The following is a 19,113-nucleotide window of genomic DNA, read 5'->3' as shown; positions in this document are numbered from 1 at the left end:
TGGGGCAGAACCTGCCTGTCACAAAGACATAAATCTTCAATATGCATTCCAAACGTGTTCCAAATTCCTTTCAACAGGACCCTGCAAATAAACACAGAATCAAGGCACCTTACTGTTTGGCCATTAGCTTCACTTTCCTTATGGGCCAAGAGGAAATACTTGTATAACAGAATAATCAAACACACCTGTCCAGCCATCATTTTAACTCCAACGGCTTCCAGCATAACGTTTGTCCTAAAGTTCTCAGGGAGGGGGTTCCAGGCAGCTTGGCTATGCAGTTATAAGGCCTCTTTTTGAAGACTTGTGGGAAAGATTCCACAGTGTTTCGTCACAAAGGCTAAAGTCTAATTACAAAGAATCATGAAGTATTTTACCCCAACAGTGTTTATTATTGCATGATCCTCAGTGTGGGAGGGTGAACAAAGCAGCAAATACTGCTCTGTTCGAAGAGATAATTTGGAAACCAAGACAAAGCAAAGCTAAGCAACTTTGCTTAAAGATAAATGGTGAGATTATCTGTAACACAGGTGACCCAACTTCTCAAACTAGCCCTTTCAACACTCGCCTACACAAGTATGTGCTATCTGAACAGCTAGCAGACGACTCGGCCCAATTAACTCAAAAGCCAGATCTGAAAAAAAGCCACAAATGTTTGGTATGTATGAGATGGAGGCGTTGTTTTCTACATCTCTCTACTTTTTTTTTTTTTGTGCGGGGGGGGGGGGCTATGTTGGGTCTTCTTTGCTGTGCGCGGGCTTCCTCTAGTTGAGGCAAGCGGGGACTACTCTTCATCGCGGTGCACAGGCTTCTCATTGCGGTGGCTTCTCTTGTTGCGGAGCTCGGGCTCTAGGCGCGTGGGCTTCAGTAGTCGTGGCGCACGGGCTTAGCTGCTCCGCGGCATGTGGGGTCTTCCCGGACCAGGACTCGAACCCGTGTCCCTTGCCTTGGCAGGCAGACCCTTAACCACTGCACCACCAAGTCTCCCTACTAGACTTGGCTCTCAGGACTTGGCACAAAGCCGTTACTCACTGAAGTATGAGAAACAAAGTGTTACCATTTTACAAATGTCTGTAATCTGTATTTTAATGAATAAAGGATTCCACTCATGTTGATAATCAAATCCCCAGCCAATATTGGTATCTATGCATTGCCTGGATTTTGGGGGTGGTAAATGGCTAGCTTTCAGAATCAGAAATACAGTTGTGACAAAACCCTGCACCTGGGGTGGGGATGCACGGGCCATAGGTAAAGGGGTAAGAATCTCCTTAAAATGAAAATGCTGGTTGTTCATGAGACTGAACTCTATTCACAGTCCCCTGTAACACTGAACAAGCTGAACATCCAAATGCCAGAGAGAAAGGATGTGACACTCCTGCGCGATTCTATAACAGGAAAGGCAGGCTTCAGTGCTCATTTCACCTTAGCAGTTTGTTCAGAGACATATCACCCTTTGGGTATTTAGAACAGGTTATTCAACCCTAGCATTCACTTCAAGTATTAACCAGGGTCTGATCAAGAAGCCCATGACCACACAGACCAACCAAATGGACATTTAAATTAATAAAAAACTTGCTCTGGATTATGATGCCACAGAAACAAACATACACTTCTTTTAAATTGGGCAGAATGGTAACTGTAATTCTACACAATAAAGTTCATTAATACACGGATACTTATTCCCCCCAAGGAATGACATCCCAACGGCGACCTATATTTGAGGTGATGGCAACAATTCATAGCAGAATGGCATGTTGTACACATCAGATGGGGGGTGAGGAATGGACAGAAATACAATGGGGATGGGGGGCAGGGGTGACTTCAAGCTTCGTTTTACCTTCCACAGAAGACTGTCTTTAAAAAACAAAAACAAAACCACACGCATAAGAAACCTGATGGGAAGAGTCTGCACCTTGGTGTGGTCAAAGTCAAGGAGACAATTGATCTCCATCTATTAATAAAGACAAGGCAAGAATTGATTTTAGGTTACATGTTGTACCTGTTTTCCCTGTACAAAGTGGTGAGGGCCACTAAATACATGTATACATGACTGTGTAACTCTGCCGACTGACCGTGGGCGGGAGAGGGCCCAGCCCAAGGCTTCTCAACAGGGGCGGCTTGCACATGCAGATTTAGTGGGTCTCAGGCCTGAAAACGTGTTTTGTTTTTTTTTTGTAGTACATGGTGCCTCTCACTGCTGTGGCCTCTCCCGTTGCGGAGGACAGGCTCCGGACGCGCAGGCTCGGCGGCCATGGCTCACGGGCCCAGCCGCTCCGCGGCACGTGGGATCTTCCCGGACCGGGGCACGAACCCGTGTCCCCTGCATCGGCAGGCGGACTCTCAACCACTGCGCCACCAGGGAAGCCCGAAAACATGCATTTCTAATACAGCTTCGCAGTGCTGCTGGTACTGTGGGGCCACAGACATCACTCTGAGCAGTGCAGTGCTGGTAGCACATGGTTAAGTCGTGGGGGCAGGAGACAGAACTGCTCGAGCATCACCTGCTCACACAGGGCCCACCCCGCTCCCACCACCTGTGCAGATCAATAAGGGAGCCAGTACTGGGTCATCAGCCTGAAAGACCTACCACAGGCTGTTATTTTGTACCACTGCATGAGGAAAAAAAAGACTCAAGTAACACATTTTAAAACTGTTATTAACAGCAAACTGGGGAAATGCATCAGATTTCTGGGTGACTACTGACATGCTTATGTCAATCCCCAGAAAGAAACTTCTCTGGACAAACAGCTTCTTTACAGGGAGGAGGAAGCAGCTGCATCGAGTACTAAGTGAACTTGCACACAAGTCTTTACCCTTGGAAAGTAGTAGTTGCTTGGCATGTTATTATTTTATGTTCAGGTCCATTGGGGGGCAGGGGACTGCAGGTGTTGGGATCTAAAAATGAGGATTAGCTCACGACCTGGACCTCAAGTCCTTCCTTTCCCTTTGCCAACCTGAAGATGGGGCCCACAGGTTCCTAGAATGGGTTGTGAGGGTCCTGTGTGCAGTGCACTCTCCCACACAGACTCACTAAACACCCCCTGCCTCCCCAGGGGGTACAGACTGAAGACACTGCAAACACAGAGGGGAAACTCAGGTAAGGAGTTGTAATCTTACCAAAAAGCCATAATTATTCTGATAAAAAGATCTATTCAAAGGGGATGCTGCCAAGGTTACTGGTCCTCAAATTGAAACCTGACACCCCCATCCGGTATTTCAGTTTAAATTTTCAGAAAAGGGAGGGGTTAAAAAAAAAAAAAAAAAAGCCCAGCAAAACCCAGGGCTAAATAAAGTGTTAGCAAGAGAGACGCCTGAGTCAGCATCTCGGCCGAAAAGTTGTACATACGTACTCAGAGGAAACAGTGAAACAAACTCCAGTCTTAATTCCTTTGAAAATCCTCCGATATTCTAACAAATCCTGCTTTGGTCACGTGTTGCTAAGCAACAATCCTGAGCTGATGACAGGGCACACTCCACGCGCACATTTTTTTTTCATTTTTGAACAATGTGATCTAAAAGATCCTTTCTGGGTGTTTCGGAAGAATGCTTTCAAAACAAGAGAAGTGAGATCCAAGAAATGGCGGACTTGGAGGATGGGCAGAAGAAACTTTATATAAGAGCCCGTGTTAGTTTCCAAATGTATTTCAGGCCATTTTACTCTTCAGATAAGGTGGTCAGACTTCTCAAAAGTGCAAGGTGTATTTGATTTCCCACTTTTTAATAACAGTAAAACTGGAGGATGCTATGACATGTAATACATTCGCCATCCTTTCTGAAATGCATGGAAATAAAAAGCCTTTGAAGACACCAGTGAGACACAATCCCTTGGCTCATTGCAGGAGACACGCAGGTGCACCCTCCTTTCCCAGCACCAAGTCAGAGACCAGTGGGCAGGATGTGAGCCAGGTGCACTGGAGCCGACACGGAGAGGAATCTACTCTGAAGACACTTTTCCACAATTACGGCAAGTTCTTCACTTTCATGCTTTATTGAAAGTAAAATATGAATCAAAGACAGGTATTGGTAAGCAGGTTATGTCTCTAAAGAATTACTTTTAGTTCAGAGCAGAATGTTGTCCCATCTACTGTGATACAAATCCTTTATGGACCAATGCATCTGGTATGAAACTCAAGCAAGGAAATATAACAGAACTTTTATTCCCTCCCGTGCCTATAAATCTCATATGTAAACATGATTTACTGATACTGCTACTAAACTTTTTCAGTCTTTACTTGCCCATTCCCCCCCCCACCCCCCTTAAATATAAAATTTGAAACATTTCCTTCAAGTCTGATGGCCTTCAGTGCAATCTGCTTTATCTGACATAAGGCATTTGGGGACAGTCACTTTTGAATGGTTTTCTGCCTTGCGGAGGAGTCATGTAATGGTTTAATTCTTAAATCCACTTTTTCTGTAATGCCCTAACATGTCAAACTCCTCTTCCTTTCTGGTCATTTCTTAGCAGTCAGCAAATGTTCAAAAAGATTAATGTCCAAGAAGACCAGTACCTGGGAAAAGAAACACATGTGGAGGTACAGTTGTGAACTGCAAGGTAAGAGTTCATATATTCCATTTGCCAAGAACGCATCACCAACAGGGAATATCCAACTTAATAAATGAGCCCAGAAGCCTTTTGACGTTGAAGGATAAGAAAAAGTGGTTTTCAGCTAAAGCACCTTCCTGTTGAAAGCCATGTGGCTGTTAGCTATCTTCACACAAGTTCATCAGATTTTACTCATGCTTTCATTTGATGGCCATTTTTCATAAATAAATTTTTTGCTTTGTTTGTTTTGTTTTAACCACATCAGGAGTTTCTGTGTAGTGGGAACGCGTAGACAAAAAGCCGCACTGAGAGGGAGGCTTTATTTAGGCCAGTAGCGTGGCTCACTTGTTCGCTTTAGCAAAGAAACCCCGGTATTCGATTCAACCTCATTCTTGGGCAAAGTTGCAACCTGTCACGGACCTCTGGACTAGGACACATAGAATCAAACTGGCAACAGTTAAATCTGTAAATGTCAAAGGTCTGGATTCGACTATGTGCACTACTATAGTGGCTAAGATGTAGTAGGAGGCACTGCCGTTTATCCATTTAAAGTAATAATCCAAAAGATGCCTAATTCTAAATAGATCAATGAAACCTTTTCACTGAACCTAATATAATTCAGCAGATTCTTCTCCTCTAATTCTTATCAGTTACATACAAACTGTTTTGCTCTAAGATGGGACTGACAGGAGGAATTGAAAAGGTTAAGTATAAAAATCAAAACGCCACTAGCTAATTCCCCAACTGCCCCCCCCCGAAATGAGAAAGAAAAAGCAGAATGGACATCTGGAAGTACATACGTCTATCACACAGGCCCTATTTGAGGCCTGAGGCCTGAGTGCTGATACAGATAATGAAGAAGCTTGAATCAAAAATGCATTTAACTAAAATTAATTTCAGTCATGAGACTCAGATTGAATTAAATTTTAAAATCAAATCATAGGCTTCACTTTAACAGAAAATTAGAGTATGACTCTGACATTCATGAACAAAACGTGACAAATGTAACTTACCTTTAAACCCTTCTTCTGGCATACACACTGGAAGGAAAAAAACAGAATTCCAAATTGAAAAGATTGTCATTACCGACAGTAATAAGTTCACTTCAATGCCTAAAGACGAAAAGTTTAAAATAACTTTTAATTACCTTATTCACCAATAAACATTACCTTTGAAGTTATAGATAATAATCAAATGAAAATCTTTCTCTTTGTTTTTATTTTATCAAAGCAATACATATGCATCACTCAAAAGACAAATACTGGGAGAACAAGGGTTGTAACTGGAGCCAGCATTCTGCATGATGGGGGGAGGGGGCTGGAGAAAACCATATGGCCATGGCCCTCTCTCCCCCTCCGCCTCCGCCTCCCATTCCCACACTCTAGAAGGAACCACTTTCAGCCCTTGCAGCCACTTCTGGTATTTAACCTCTGTATTTCTAAATAACATGCTTATATTGCTAATTCATAATTTTAGATACTATCTAATAATTTCAGGGAAAGATAAAAATTTAGTTCTTCTCCCACCTCTTACCATACCACCTGCCCCCGGAACCCATCCTCCTGACACAGTGACATTTTTTGCTAAGCTAATCTCCAATGTTTACATTATTTTTTATCCCATAATACTGCTCACAGTTGAACTCCCTGGTGTACCTTGGTTATAGTTCCTGTCTGGTATGACTTTGTCTTTCTGGGGTTGGTAACTGCTGCATTATTTGTGTGTTTCATTTTCTCTGTACTGTCTCCAATTCAAGTGTAAACTCTGAAAGAGCTGTAAACCTCAAGACAACCATCTATCACTTCCACTCTTCCCAGGGGACATCCTTTGCCAAAGCCTGCATCCCACTGCTCCAACCTGGATCGCGTGTGCTCAACACCTGCTGCAGAGCTTCCGTCCTGGAATTTCCCCCTCACCAGCTTCTAGGGCATCTATTCCTATGCTGGATCCATGTTTTTGGGTTCCACTGCTGACTTTCTTTTTTTTTTTTTTTTTTTTGTGGTACGCGGGCCTTTCACTGCTGTGGCCTCTCCCGTTGCAGAGCACAGGCTCCGGACGCACAGGCTCAGTGGCCATGGCTCACGGGCCCAGCCGCTCTGCAGCATGTGGGATCTTCCCGGACCGGGGCACGAACCCGTGTCCCCTGCATCGGCAGGCGGACTCTCAACCACTGCGCCACCAGGGAAGCCCTGTTGACTTCTTCCTTGATTTACTCTCTCATTTAACAGAGCACACCCTCCCAGAGTATCTCGGCAAATGGTGTGTGAGAGAAATTTGAGGCCTTACATTCAAAGAGCCATCAAGTGTGACGTTAAAATAAAGTCTGTCTAGTTACAGAATTCTAGATTCAAACTCACTTTTCCTCAGAATCTTGTGGGCACTGGTCCATTAGTTTGTCTTCTTGACTCTTCATCCTGTGAATGTGGTTTTTCCTTCCATACCTCTAGATGCTTTTAGGGTCTTCTTATCCCTAGATTTATACTTTATTGTACCAGGCCCTTGGTGCACCCATTTTTTATTTTCATGAATTATTTTCTGTTCTCTGAATGTTCCTTACACATAGACTATTTTGCTCTTTCTCTCGTATTGTTTATAGTTAATTTTTAAGCTTTCTTATTCTTCCTGTGTTGTCTATTTTCTCTGGGCTCCTTTTTTTTCTGTCTGTTGACTGACATCTTTTGGTTTCATGCTCTTTGCTCAACTGTCTGGTGCTCTCTAGCTGTCCATTTCCACCTGTTTAAGTGTCAGGTACTAAACAGATGCCTAAAAACTGTTCGGTGGGCAGTGGTGGGCTTAACCCAAGGGTACCTGGGAGATGAAACACTTTTTAAAAATATTTGTAGGCTGTTTTCTTGAATTGCCCGTTTCCCCAGAGGATCATCCCTTCCCTCGACTATGGCAGGTAAGGGATGGGCTGCCAGTATTTGAAGAAAGAGCTGGTGGGTGATCTCCCTGTTTGGTAGGTAATGGGCCTCATTATCACCCTTCTAGGTTAATTTCTTCAAAGAGCTGAAACACAAACTCTGCAGGTTGAGAAGAGGCAGTGACATGAGGGAAGGGCTGTGAGGATCTGCAAGGTAGTGAGCTAACTGCTTCTTATACAGCTTCCAACCGGCCTTTAGGTTTAGACCTCTTACGTTCAAATGTACCTAGGGCATCCAATTCCTCTGTACCTGTCCGAGGCTCTGCAATTTGAATTAGCTTTGCTTTTTGTTGACCTCTTTCACCTGCAGGCTTACATTCATTTGTTTCCTATGGTAAATTAATTAATTAGTACTGTTTTTCTCCACTTTCTAAATTTTCATAGATATCATTCTTACTAAGATCTTTTCAGAGCAATAATGTAAGATTCTACCTTAACATGCAGAAGCTCTGTTCAAGTTTACAAGTAAAAGCACTGTAGACTAAAGCGTCAGTAACTGTAATCCCACCTTCCTTTAACAAGTTCCTCAACAAATTCCCAAAACAAGTTGGTCTTTACCTTGCATGACATCATCCATTGCAGCGTAATCTGCAATTGGTTCATCAGCCTAGAAAACAAATGAAAACAATTCAAACCCACAAGGGAGTGGAAGCCACTAGGAGGATAACGTCCCATCCACCTCACACAAAAGGCTGCTCCCGAGCCCACCAGTGTGTTGCTCCAAGACACAAATACAAACACTGTCCAGTGGAAAACAGGGTTCAAACCAGAGCTGGCAATGTCCAGGATTAACAAAGGATGCCTTGTCAGCGGCGGGTCTAGACTCAATACCCTGATAACCGCACAGACTGCACACTGGATGTGGCACTGTTTTCCTGCTCCTCAAATACCTTTAGATGCAGAAAGGTTCAGATACCCTGAGTTACTAAACACTGATCTAACTGATATAACTTAAGGTGCCAGGGATGACAGCGTGAGTTGGCAGAAATCAAGTCAGAATGGTCCTCTAAAAATGCCAATTAGGTTAAAAACACATTTTCATCCCGCCTCAACATCAAGAAGAAAATGCCCATGTCCTTGTTAAGGCAGAAGCCAGCACTGAGTCTGAGCTTGCGGTGGGATTAGCCGCAAGGGCCAAGAGGACAATGTCCAGTATGGACTCTAGCTGCCCATCTGAAGTACAAACGCTTTAATTACACAGGCTGTTTCTAGGATTTTACATGGCGTCCTTAGGATTCAGCAAACCAAAGAGGCTTTCAAAATAATTCCACAGAACGTACAGTTCCAAGAAAAGCAAACAGGAAGCGGGTAGGTAGCAGGATGAGGGGTGTGTGTGTGTAGGGGTAGATATGGGCCTGCATCATCATTTCCAGGGGGTAGGTAGCAGGATGAGGGGGTGTGTGGGGGGGGTGTGTGTGTGTAGGGGTGTGTGGGGGGGTGTGTGTGTAGGGGTGTGTGTGTGTAGGGGTAGATATGGGTCTGCATGACCACTTCCAGGGCCTAGCTTTATCTGACCAGAATTGAGGCTCTATGGTATGAAAAACATATTTCACAGTTCAAAACCTGAAAAATATTCTATCACATCATGCAGGGGGCATGCTTTTAGCCATAAAGAAAAAGGAAAGTGACAAAATCAGGCCCTGAGGGAAGGCAGGATTGGTCTAAAGAGGCTGGTTCAATGATTCTTCTTCTGTGACAAAGTCTCAGAAGCCCCTACTTTCTAAAACACACCTACCTCTCCTAAATCCATTCTCCCCAAAGCCAATTTCCATACCCTGGACAAGAATCCCATTAAGCCAACCAAAAGTATTTTGACTACTGTGGCCAAGACTTGTGTCTTATGTCTGTTTCCTGTACTTATGAGGAAAGGTGGAGATGCTTTAATAGTAGAAATATGGTTAAGTAATTCGCTGATCCAAAAGTTAGGGAGGAGGTTAAATCTAGATTGTTTTAAACAAGAATTATTAAAACCCCACAAGACCCAATGATGTTGTGACCTCCTCTAAGTCTCTCATGGCTCATCCAGAGATGGAGAATGTAGAGGCCAGCAAAACTCTCACAGCAGAAGCTTCTTGCCACACCCTGCCGAGAACCTGAGGTAACTGTAACGCCACTACACGCAGTTTGCACATGAGAATCCCTCAGGTAAAGAGCTGTTACCTACCTTTAACAAAATGACAGATTCGGGAATGACGCCAAGGGTTCCGAGGGTGGCACAGTCATCACTTAAAATCTTTCCATCAATTGACAGATTCTGGTCAAAAGGAGCAACTGAAAATGCATGCATGATCTGTGCCAATATAAAGGAAACAAAGTTTGTGTAAAGCAAAACACTGAGACTTCTACCCTATTTGAAGAAATAATGCATAGATTCTGAGGGCAAAATAAAAGACTCCAGAATACAAAAGATACAACAGTTTACGGTCAGCTCGCTTGCTAAATTCCTATTGAGACTCTAATCCCAATACATCTGAGAACATTCTTAGGAGGCCTGATAGAGAATTAGGAGACAATTATACCCACAGGACCTTGTCTTCTGCATCTTACCACCTCTCCACGGGTCAGGGTGTGGAGAAAACAAAGGAGCAGAAGGTGGGGCTGGGCTGACAGCTCCTCTGGTAATAAGGCTTGAGCAAGGCCGTCACTGTCACTCCTATCATGCCCAGGTTCCACATCGTTTTAATAACCAAGTCAATTCCAAATTCTTTCATAAGACCATCTCTAAATTAACCAGAAGGCTATCTGGACTCTTCTCGTTTTGATCCCCTTAGTGAGCAGCCGGGACTACAAAATGCAGCCATTGGGCCTGTCACATATTCTTAGACCGAGTCTTGCCTCTAGGAACCAGAATATGAATTTCTTAAGGGTAGGGGCCATATACTCCAGCCCAGTTCTAACCAAGTCTTAAAAGTTGAATACATTCAGAAAGACTATTGTGCATAATACTTAAACACTGTTTTCAAATTCAGAAAAATTTTATCACGTCCAGGGAGTAAATACCAGTGCGAAGTAAGGAGGAGTTGGGCTCAGAGAGGCACACATAGGTACCCTTCAATGATACATTCTAATTCTTCACTTGGGTGTATTCTAGAGTATTCATTTTATTATGCTGCATAACGGAGTTCCATACTCCTTGAATATGTTCCATTACATGTATCTCATTACACCAATATCCATGGTACAGGGAAACCATTCTACCCTTTTATGCACTCTATTCCTCTACTCTTTGAAAAATCTGGAAAGACAAAACAAGCAGCCCTGAACCAACTGTGTAAATAATTGGGCCCAAGAGCTTTCCAGCTGGGAAGACTGTGACCAGAAAAGTGATTTTAATAATAGTACACAGGTAAATAACAACAGGGATAACAACACTGGCCTCCTCCCTGTTAGGCCAGGTCCATAACTGGACTTCTCAAAAGGACATCAGGCTCTCAGAAGCGAGCAGAGACTGATTAAACAGGGATCTGTAGCTACAGTGCACTGACATCATCAATGATCTGTGTATGAAGCAATGAGCCTATTTCTGGTACATGAGAAGTACTGATGGGACAGTTCTACCGAAGGCAGCCCAGCACATGGGCATCAGGTAGAGGCAACAGCCCCAGTTAGTAAATGTGACCCATGAAGAAGAAAGCACAGTTACAGAGGAAGTGTCTGATACCAACTTAATGTGGGCAATGTCACAGCTGCATGACTGTAGGAGTGCTAGTTCACACGCCTAAGTGGGATGTACAGGGTCTTTGCACCACCACACATTGGACCAACCGCAAATACCTCTAGACACGAGTTCCATCTCTGAGGGGTGGAGGCTCATACTTTATATTTTGAGTGCACAGACAAGGACATTTCAATTCATTCAACAACTTATGAAGATTTATTACCCCATGTGTTGACTACCGTGCTAGGTACTGGAAATATAAAGTGAATAATCCCACCCCGGAGAGGTCGAGAGGACAAAACCAAGCAGTGAAGATGGTGGCAGAAAGTACACATTGCTCCTAGCGGAGCACACAGAAAGGAGCAGTTAGCTGTGTAGCTGAAGGCCAAGACAGGTTTTGCAGAAAAGATGCTGTGAAAGGTGAACAGTGCTTACTAGTGAGGAGAAAACGGTATTTCAGAATGAGGGAACAGGCCAAAGGCATGGAGGCCTGTGCCCTGTATAATAATAATTCATAAACCGTAAGTGCTAGGAGAATGCTTCAGAAGAATTAACATTCTATAGGTCTGTTTAACAAGTGGGTGCAGCACTGTGGATCTGTGGGGCATAAAAGGAACAATGAAAACTCTGTTCCTACAAGGTGAGCGGCTCCATGCTGCTTGCCATGGGGGTGTGAGTGTGTGGCTGAAATAAGGAAATGCAATAAGGAAAGTGAAGTAAGGAAAATTTCCTCCTTTCTACAGCAAGCAATACTACCCACTCAAAACCTCTCTCTGGGAAAATGGAATAAGACAATTAAACACCAAGCATATTCCGAGAAAGGAGATGGATAAATTGTACTTTATGGCCTCACAGGTGGATGAACTAAGCAACTATAAATGGGTGTAGTTACCATCCTATTAACTTGGAAATGTAGTATACCCTAGAGGACAGGCTCCATGCAACAAAAAAAATGCACTACATGCTTAAAAAGTCACCCACCACCACTGGCTGAGGATCACATGCATGCCCTCCACAAGCTCTAACAGTGCTCAGGCTGCTGGGCAAAAGGGTCCCATCTAGTGGGAGCTTTCGAAGCTACCACCACGGATCACTGAAGGGAAATTACACTTCACTGCCCTTTCTTTGGACTGTTTAGATCACAGTGGTCCTCGAATCCAGGACGGGAGATGAGAGGAGGGACACGGCAAAGGAGCCATCCAAGGACAGCACGTTTGGGGGCTTTCCTGTGAACAGCTGCTGCCTTCTAGCAACTCATTTGTGCAGGTAACATGCTCACAGACAGGTTATTTCTGCTGACTTTTGATTTATTCTTTAAAAAGGGTAGTCCACAATAAAAAGCAGCACAGGCTTTGAAAATGTCTTTATCCACAGGGGCTCTTTTTGTAATTTAAAGGTTTTGAATGTTCGAGGTTTACCACTGACAGGCAGAACGCCGGTGATAGAAACAAGCTTTCTCAGATGTAAAAGCTACAATAACAGAGTAAAGCTATCAGGCCAACACATTTATTTTCAGAGACATGGGTTCAACCAAGGGAAATACTGTTCCCGGGACAATCTGGAACACATCACACCCTCAAAGGAAGCCTATACTTTTGCCTCAATTACAATGATAAGTATCAGCAGCGAGGGAAAATGCAGAACCAGTAAACCAGGCCGCATGAAAGCAGCAGAGAGGGAAATTCGGTCAACTTCTGGGATCCGTATCAGTGACTAAAACAGATAAGAGGCCAGATTTTTTTTCACGTACATCTTGAATTTATCAGCCTCTTTTTCCTGGGTTTTGAGATGTCCCATTGGCATGCTCATTTATAGTACTTTAGTATTGCTACCAGGAAACAACAGTATCGTGAGGCATTTTCATAATGCATCCACTGTGTTGACGTGCAAAAGCAATGGAGGGGGCGGGGGGGATAGAGTGGGAACGATCTAAAATGAACCTCCAAAAAGAACCACCTCAACACGTAACAAGTTAAATGGCTCTCAGCATTTCTCATTATTATTGGAAAGCTACTCAGAACCTGCTCAAGTTTTCAGAATCCCCAAAATACTTTTCATCTTCACAGAAAGATTCTTGGCTAATTTTGAAAACTTTGAAACTCTTTCTAAAGAAAGAGTTATTTTAATTTGGTGACCCTGCAAGCATTATTCTAAACTCAGAGAAGCCCTCCCTCAATGGCCTAATACTTAGGTGCAAAGCAGAAACTCGCGAAGGTCCTCCAAGTTCAGAGCATAATTAAACAAATGCTATATTCTCCTCACCTGAATTTTCAATTCTTTTAATGTTTGATTAGCAGAAACAAGAAGAGCTTTTTCACCACGAACTTTCCTATGTCGCATACTCCGCCGAATAACTTGCTTTTGGTAGGCTATATAATTTTGATGGGATATCTTTTGCCGCTTTGTTCCTCCATTGCTCTATAATAAAGATCCGAAAAAAAAGCAAGCACTGAAATTACCCACACTGTGACCCGTGCTCATAAAGTTCATCAGGCAAGCAAAAGCAATTTATTTATCAGACTGTTAACCATTTGAAATTCAATATCAACAGTGAATAGGAACTCGCTGGAGGTTCTTAGTAGGCTCAGACAAAAGTGAAAAAATTAAACGACAAAATACACTTCTAACTGCATATAAGCTCCAGGATTTTAAAATGTATTATAAAAAGGAGATTTAAAAGCAAAATAAGTCTGACCTTAGAAAGACACAATTATGATAAACTGAAAAATGTTTAAGATTATTAAATTTAATCCAGTCAGTGTCAAAAGGGAAAGAAAGGGGTGCGGAGGCAGGATAACTGTTCTGGATAACAGTCTAAACTGATACAAAACAATGCATATCTTAATTGTATGCTGGTTTGAGGAGGGAACATTGCTTCAGACACATTTGGGATAGGTGAAGAAATCTGAGGTTGGGTAAACAGGACACTGTCTTTACTGATAAGCTGGTTTAAGAACTTGGAGGTGGAATGCCATGATGTGCACACTTTACCTAAAGATGGTTCAGCAAAAAGTACAGACATACATATGGGTATATAATACATATTGTACTAGTCTTAAGAAAAAAATAGATGAGAACCAAGTAGCTTTCTACAATACTCCAATAAATGCCTCATCAAGAGGTTAACAGTCAAGATTCTTCTGCTAACCAGGACAGGGAATGAATGAAACAAGATTTTTAAAATAATCTTTTCCCCTGGTTTAATTAAATCTGGATGAGGTAACCCCCAGGCTCTGCCTCTGGTTTCCGAAGCTGTCACTGAGTGTCAGGTGTGCATAATCAGAGCGGTTTAGGGGTCATTATGGACACAGATGCCACCTATGCATCATCAATGGAGCTCCAGAGATTTACAAAGCAGAGAGGATCAGGGGGTAAACAGAAGAGCATTTGTTCAGGGTGATAGGCCACTGCCTAGGTGCTGCACAACGCTAGATTCAGCTCTAGCTGTTCGTCTAAAGAGGCACACAGGTGATTCTAACATAAGAAACAACGTGGGAGTTTAAAAAAAAATTCATGACACATTTTTCTCAATCTCAACTATTCAAGAAAAGGTGAAATTGGACCTAAATTTCACAATTAGGAATATAAGGGAAAATATCTACAACCTAAAATTTTACTTTAGAAATATAAAACACAACCAACTAACAAAGCCCTGAGCATTAAGCAAGATATATTTTTTAATGGGTCTAAAAGCCTTTCCCAGAATTTCTTTTAAATCCATAGAATTTAAATCGAACTTATCTGACAAAAAGCAATCCACTGGTTTTAGAAGGCTTTCAATTACCTAAGTAATATCCAATACTGGGTACATTATTAACCTAAATCGTAGATAAGGTCAAAGTCAAAGGAACTGGGTTGATCTAGCTTAGAGAAAAGAGGAAAGGGGATTTGTTCATTTCCATTAAGGACAAATAGAAATGCATCATTTTATATTACAGGGATTTAAAACAGCAGTTACAGAAGCTTTGTATTGAGATAGTGCAACGTATTACAAAGAAAAGATCTGAGGAGGCCGACATTCTGAAAACTCTTGACATTCTTCTGGGACCAACTACTCTTTTCAAAACGGAAGGTTACACCTTTTTTGCAAGACAAAAATGTTTAAAACATTCTAGAGTATACAACAAGGAGAAGGAAGACAAAAGAAAGTTCAAAGTAAAACAAATAATTATGTCATAAAAAACAATGTTCCCCAACAAATATTCTCTATCGTATTTATAAAAGTGAAATCTGTTGTCATCTGCACCTGAGGAACAGAACAGCGATTTAAAAATTGCTGTGGGTATGACAATAATAGGTAGAACCAGACATTAAAAAAGTTAAAGTTTCCCAAAAATCGAAATCACTTGAAAACATTTTTAAAAGTTTTCTAAATAACTCTTAGGCTGAAAAGTAAAGCTTGAAATGACAGAAATAAGGACAGTAAGAACACAGATATACATGCAGCTTTACAAGCTTATTCACAAAGTTTACCAGAAGAACAGGGATTCCCATCTGATTATTACGCCATGCTCCCACTAATAAATAAACTACCAGTAAACTGCCATGGTGCTGCCGGCCAAGCAAATGAAAGAGAATGGAGTCCTAAATCAGGATGGACACAAACACTTCTCTTTAAAATATATCAATGGAAAAAGCAAATACACTAGCTTGTAGATCTGACTTGAAAAATGGACTGACTGTAGAGGAGATGGGAACATAAAACAAGTCGACAACAAACAAGGTTTGTTATGTTTGCAAACTCCTATTCAAGAGACATATTACTTAACTCAATAATCTCAAAAACCATCCCAAGGAACAGAAGGCATACATGTATATAAATTTTAATGAGGGCATTATTTATTATAGGAAAATATCCCACAAAACTGAAAACCTACATCCCTATAAAATGTATGGATTTGGTTAGCACTGGGACAAGGGGGCCCTCCAATGCTGAGGGATTGAAACACAAATTTGGTAGGAGTGGCTGATCCCGGTCAGCAGCGCCTGACTTTGTTCTTCCACAGGTGTTTTAAAATCAACAAATGCTGACATTTATCTCTTTATGCCAGTTGGGAAGCTACAAGTAACATTTATCTCAGGGAGACCAAGATTCAAGTCAAGAGTGCTTTTCAGACTTTCTTAATCACAGTTGAAAATGAAGTAACAGTATCAGTATGTATACACAGAGAGGCCAAGAAACCCAGATAATCTCTGCTCTGTAACAGATACAGCAGATGGCCATTTTATCACTTTTATTCCTTCAGGGAGGATGCTAACCATAATCCGACTACACTATTTTTTAGCAGTAAAGAAAGAACACAAATATCTCTAATTAGTTAATTAAAGCTAAACTCTAATTAGAGTAGAAATTCCATGAATTTAAGGTAAATCTAGAATATCCTGGTGTATAATGGTCTGACTTTTTGAGAAGCTAAACTTATCTACATTATATATCGACCAAACATATTCCCACATTATTTCCTGTTCTTGACGTTTTTCTCCAATATCGCTGTGAACATGCAGGATATAATCAAGCAACCAAATAAGAGGGGGTAGAAATACCATAACAAAATGCACAGAAAATAGGTAATTTTAATAGAAGAAAAATGAAACATTAATGCTGATTCTAGTCATTTGCCTAACACGTAAGAGACCCGAAAGTCTCTTCTATAAACTCCAATATTATAAAGGCTACTGTGTGTTTTCCTTGTCGTCAGGGAATCTGAGTTTAATAATTTTTTCATACATAAAGATTCCATGATTAAGCAACAAACCAAGATATGGGTTAGTTTAAGTTTTCTTTCCAGGTAAAAAGTGAATCATTTCAGTATATTTTAGCCTTTCTTGCTTGACAGCACATAGGAACTCTAGAGTAATGTAGCCCATGGCTTTTCGTGAGAAATCAGGACAGCTACAGCATGCTACCCAATGCAGGAAAGCGGGAAAAAAAAGGGGTCCTGAGAACCGACATCCTGCATAGGCTACGCAGAGATGTCCATGAGCTTAGAGTGACTGCTCTCAGAACAGCAAAAGGTGTAACAATGAAGAGCAGCTTCAACACATACTTGATTAAAATCTGGATCTTTTTCTCCATCCGGTTTAGCTTCTTCCTTATCCTCCTCTGTTTCAGAACTACTCACATTTAGCTCTGGAGCTGAATCCTTCATCACCTGAATGTGTCAGGAAAAGACAGAAAAGTAGGTCAGACCCTAGGAAGGCGAGCTATGGAGGCTGTGGGGCTTTTAAAATTTTTTTTTAAATACATTTATTTATCTATCTTTGGTTGCGTTGGGTCTTCATTGCTGCATGCAGGTTTTCTCTAGTTGTGGCGAACGGTGGCTTCTCTCTGTTGTGGAGAACAGGCTCTAGGCGCGTGGGCTTCAGTAGTTGTGGCACACGGGCTCTGGAGTTGTGGCTCGCGTGCTCTGGAGCGCAGGCTCAGTAGTTGTGGCACACGGGCTTAGTTGCTCTGTAGCATGTGGGATCTTCCCAGACTAGGGCTCCAACCCATGTCCCCTGCACTGGCAGGCAGATTCTCAACCACTGTGCCACCAGGGAAGCCCAGCTGTGGGGCTTTGACTGGCCACCTTTATCAAGAAGAGGCACACCTTTTTCAATGGTGGGGTAATAGATCAGATAGAGGATCAAGACTCAAGGGCTCTCTCTCTTTTCTGTGCTCTTTTAACATGTTAGTTCTTATCCTATGATTTATTCTTGTATTTAATGTGTTTGCCATAAATGTAAGCGGTCTCTGCGGAACAGTTATCAGATTTTACAATGATGTTATTTTGTAGAAGTTCAAAATTGCTCTACATTTTCCCTAGTACACTGATTGTCGAGCCTTTTCAAGTTCAGACAGGAGTCCCAATGCTCCTTGAGACTGAGAAAATGAAGGATGGATGAAATACTGCTATCAAACTAAAAAATAATAATAAAACTTTACCTAAATTGGATACTATTTTGTACTAGATACCAATATATACATGCACTAATAGGTACAAAAGATATAAGAAAATTCTAGGGGAAAAATTGAGACATTTTTACTCAACTTCATTTTCTCAGCGAATTAGGAAATGAGGCCTTAATTCAACTTGTGAAGCAAAACCCTAGACCATTAGAGCATAATTTGTAAGTTACCCTTCTAAAATAATGTGTTTGGTAACCATCATCAAATAAAACACATTCTATTTTGTCTTTAATTCCCAAAACCTTGGAATCAAATTAACAAGATGTCCAGAGATATAGGTCAGGATCTACCTAAGAGCCATTCCTAATATAGTGAAAATGCTCCAAAAACAATCCACAGCAACACCCCTGGCTCCCAAATAATAACCAAATCTGTCTACTTCACCTACCCTTTATAGATTAAAAAAATGCAAGAGGCTCTAAACTGGCCGTCCTTCTTTCCGTTATGCCCTTACCAACTCCAAACACAATGGCCAGGGTGACTTTTTGAAAGCATAAATGAAAACACACCATGACCTCTCTTGAAACTCCAGTGGCTTACATCTACGCTTAGAATAAGACCCCAAATCCTTGGTATGATGTATAAAGGCCGATAAAATTTGATCCCTCATCACCTATCACTATCCCTCCTTGGAAGAAACTTCTCTCTAGACCAGTGCTGTCCACTGTGGTAGCCAGAGGTGACACATGGCTATTTAAATTAAAGTGAATTAAAAACTCAGTTCCTCAAGTCACCCTAGACACATTTCAGTGCTCCACAGTCAAACGCGGGTAATGGCTACAGTGTAGATACAGAACATCTCCATCACTGCAGAAAGCTCCACTGGGCAGGGCTGCTCTAGATACAACTTACTCTGTTGCTTGAGCACATTAGGCTTATGGTTTTGCCTGCACTACATGTCACAGGCTGACTCTCTGACAGTTAATGCTTAGGTAAAACAACTCCTCCTCTGACGCACCTTTCATACCCATGCCCTGTCTAACAATGCACCTCCGCCTCTATCCGTCTCTCGCTTTACTTTGCTAGATTTCCTTCAAAGTACT

At 41.9% G+C, this 19,113-nt stretch overlaps 1 protein-coding gene across 7 annotated transcripts in view; it reads right to left on the bottom strand.

The window, feature by feature from the left end:
• Positions 1–3,961: 3,961 nt before the first annotated feature.
• USP48 (ubiquitin specific peptidase 48) overlaps positions 3,962–19,113 on the bottom strand; it is a 67,415-nt gene continuing 52,263 nt past the window's right edge. For 6 of the 7 annotated variants that reach the window (XM_089899507.1, XM_089899503.1, XM_089899520.1 and 3 more), the window contains 6 exons: positions 17,169–17,273; positions 13,384–13,539; positions 9,628–9,753; positions 8,022–8,070; positions 5,554–5,580; positions 3,962–4,505 (listed from right to left, as the gene is read on the bottom strand). In XM_089899507.1, coding sequence (XP_089755633.1) covers positions 4,483–4,505; positions 5,554–5,580; positions 8,022–8,070; positions 9,628–9,753; positions 13,384–13,539; positions 17,169–17,273 — 486 coding nt within the window. In that variant the 3' untranslated portion in view covers positions 3,962–4,482. Of the gene's footprint in view, positions 4,506–5,553; positions 5,581–8,021; positions 8,071–9,627; positions 9,754–13,383; positions 13,540–17,168; positions 17,274–17,366; positions 17,691–19,113 lie in introns of those variants that run through there. The other variant, XR_016388687.1, reaches the window with a different exon arrangement.

Source organism: Delphinapterus leucas, chromosome 1, assembly GCF_059928025.1.
Source record: "Delphinapterus leucas isolate spDelLeu-1000000601 "Yukka" chromosome 1, BTC_Dleu_Yukka2, whole genome shotgun sequence".
In the NCBI taxonomy this organism is placed as follows: Eukaryota; Metazoa; Chordata; class Mammalia; order Artiodactyla; family Monodontidae; genus Delphinapterus; species Delphinapterus leucas.
This window is presented reverse-complemented; position numbering and strand designations above follow the sequence as displayed.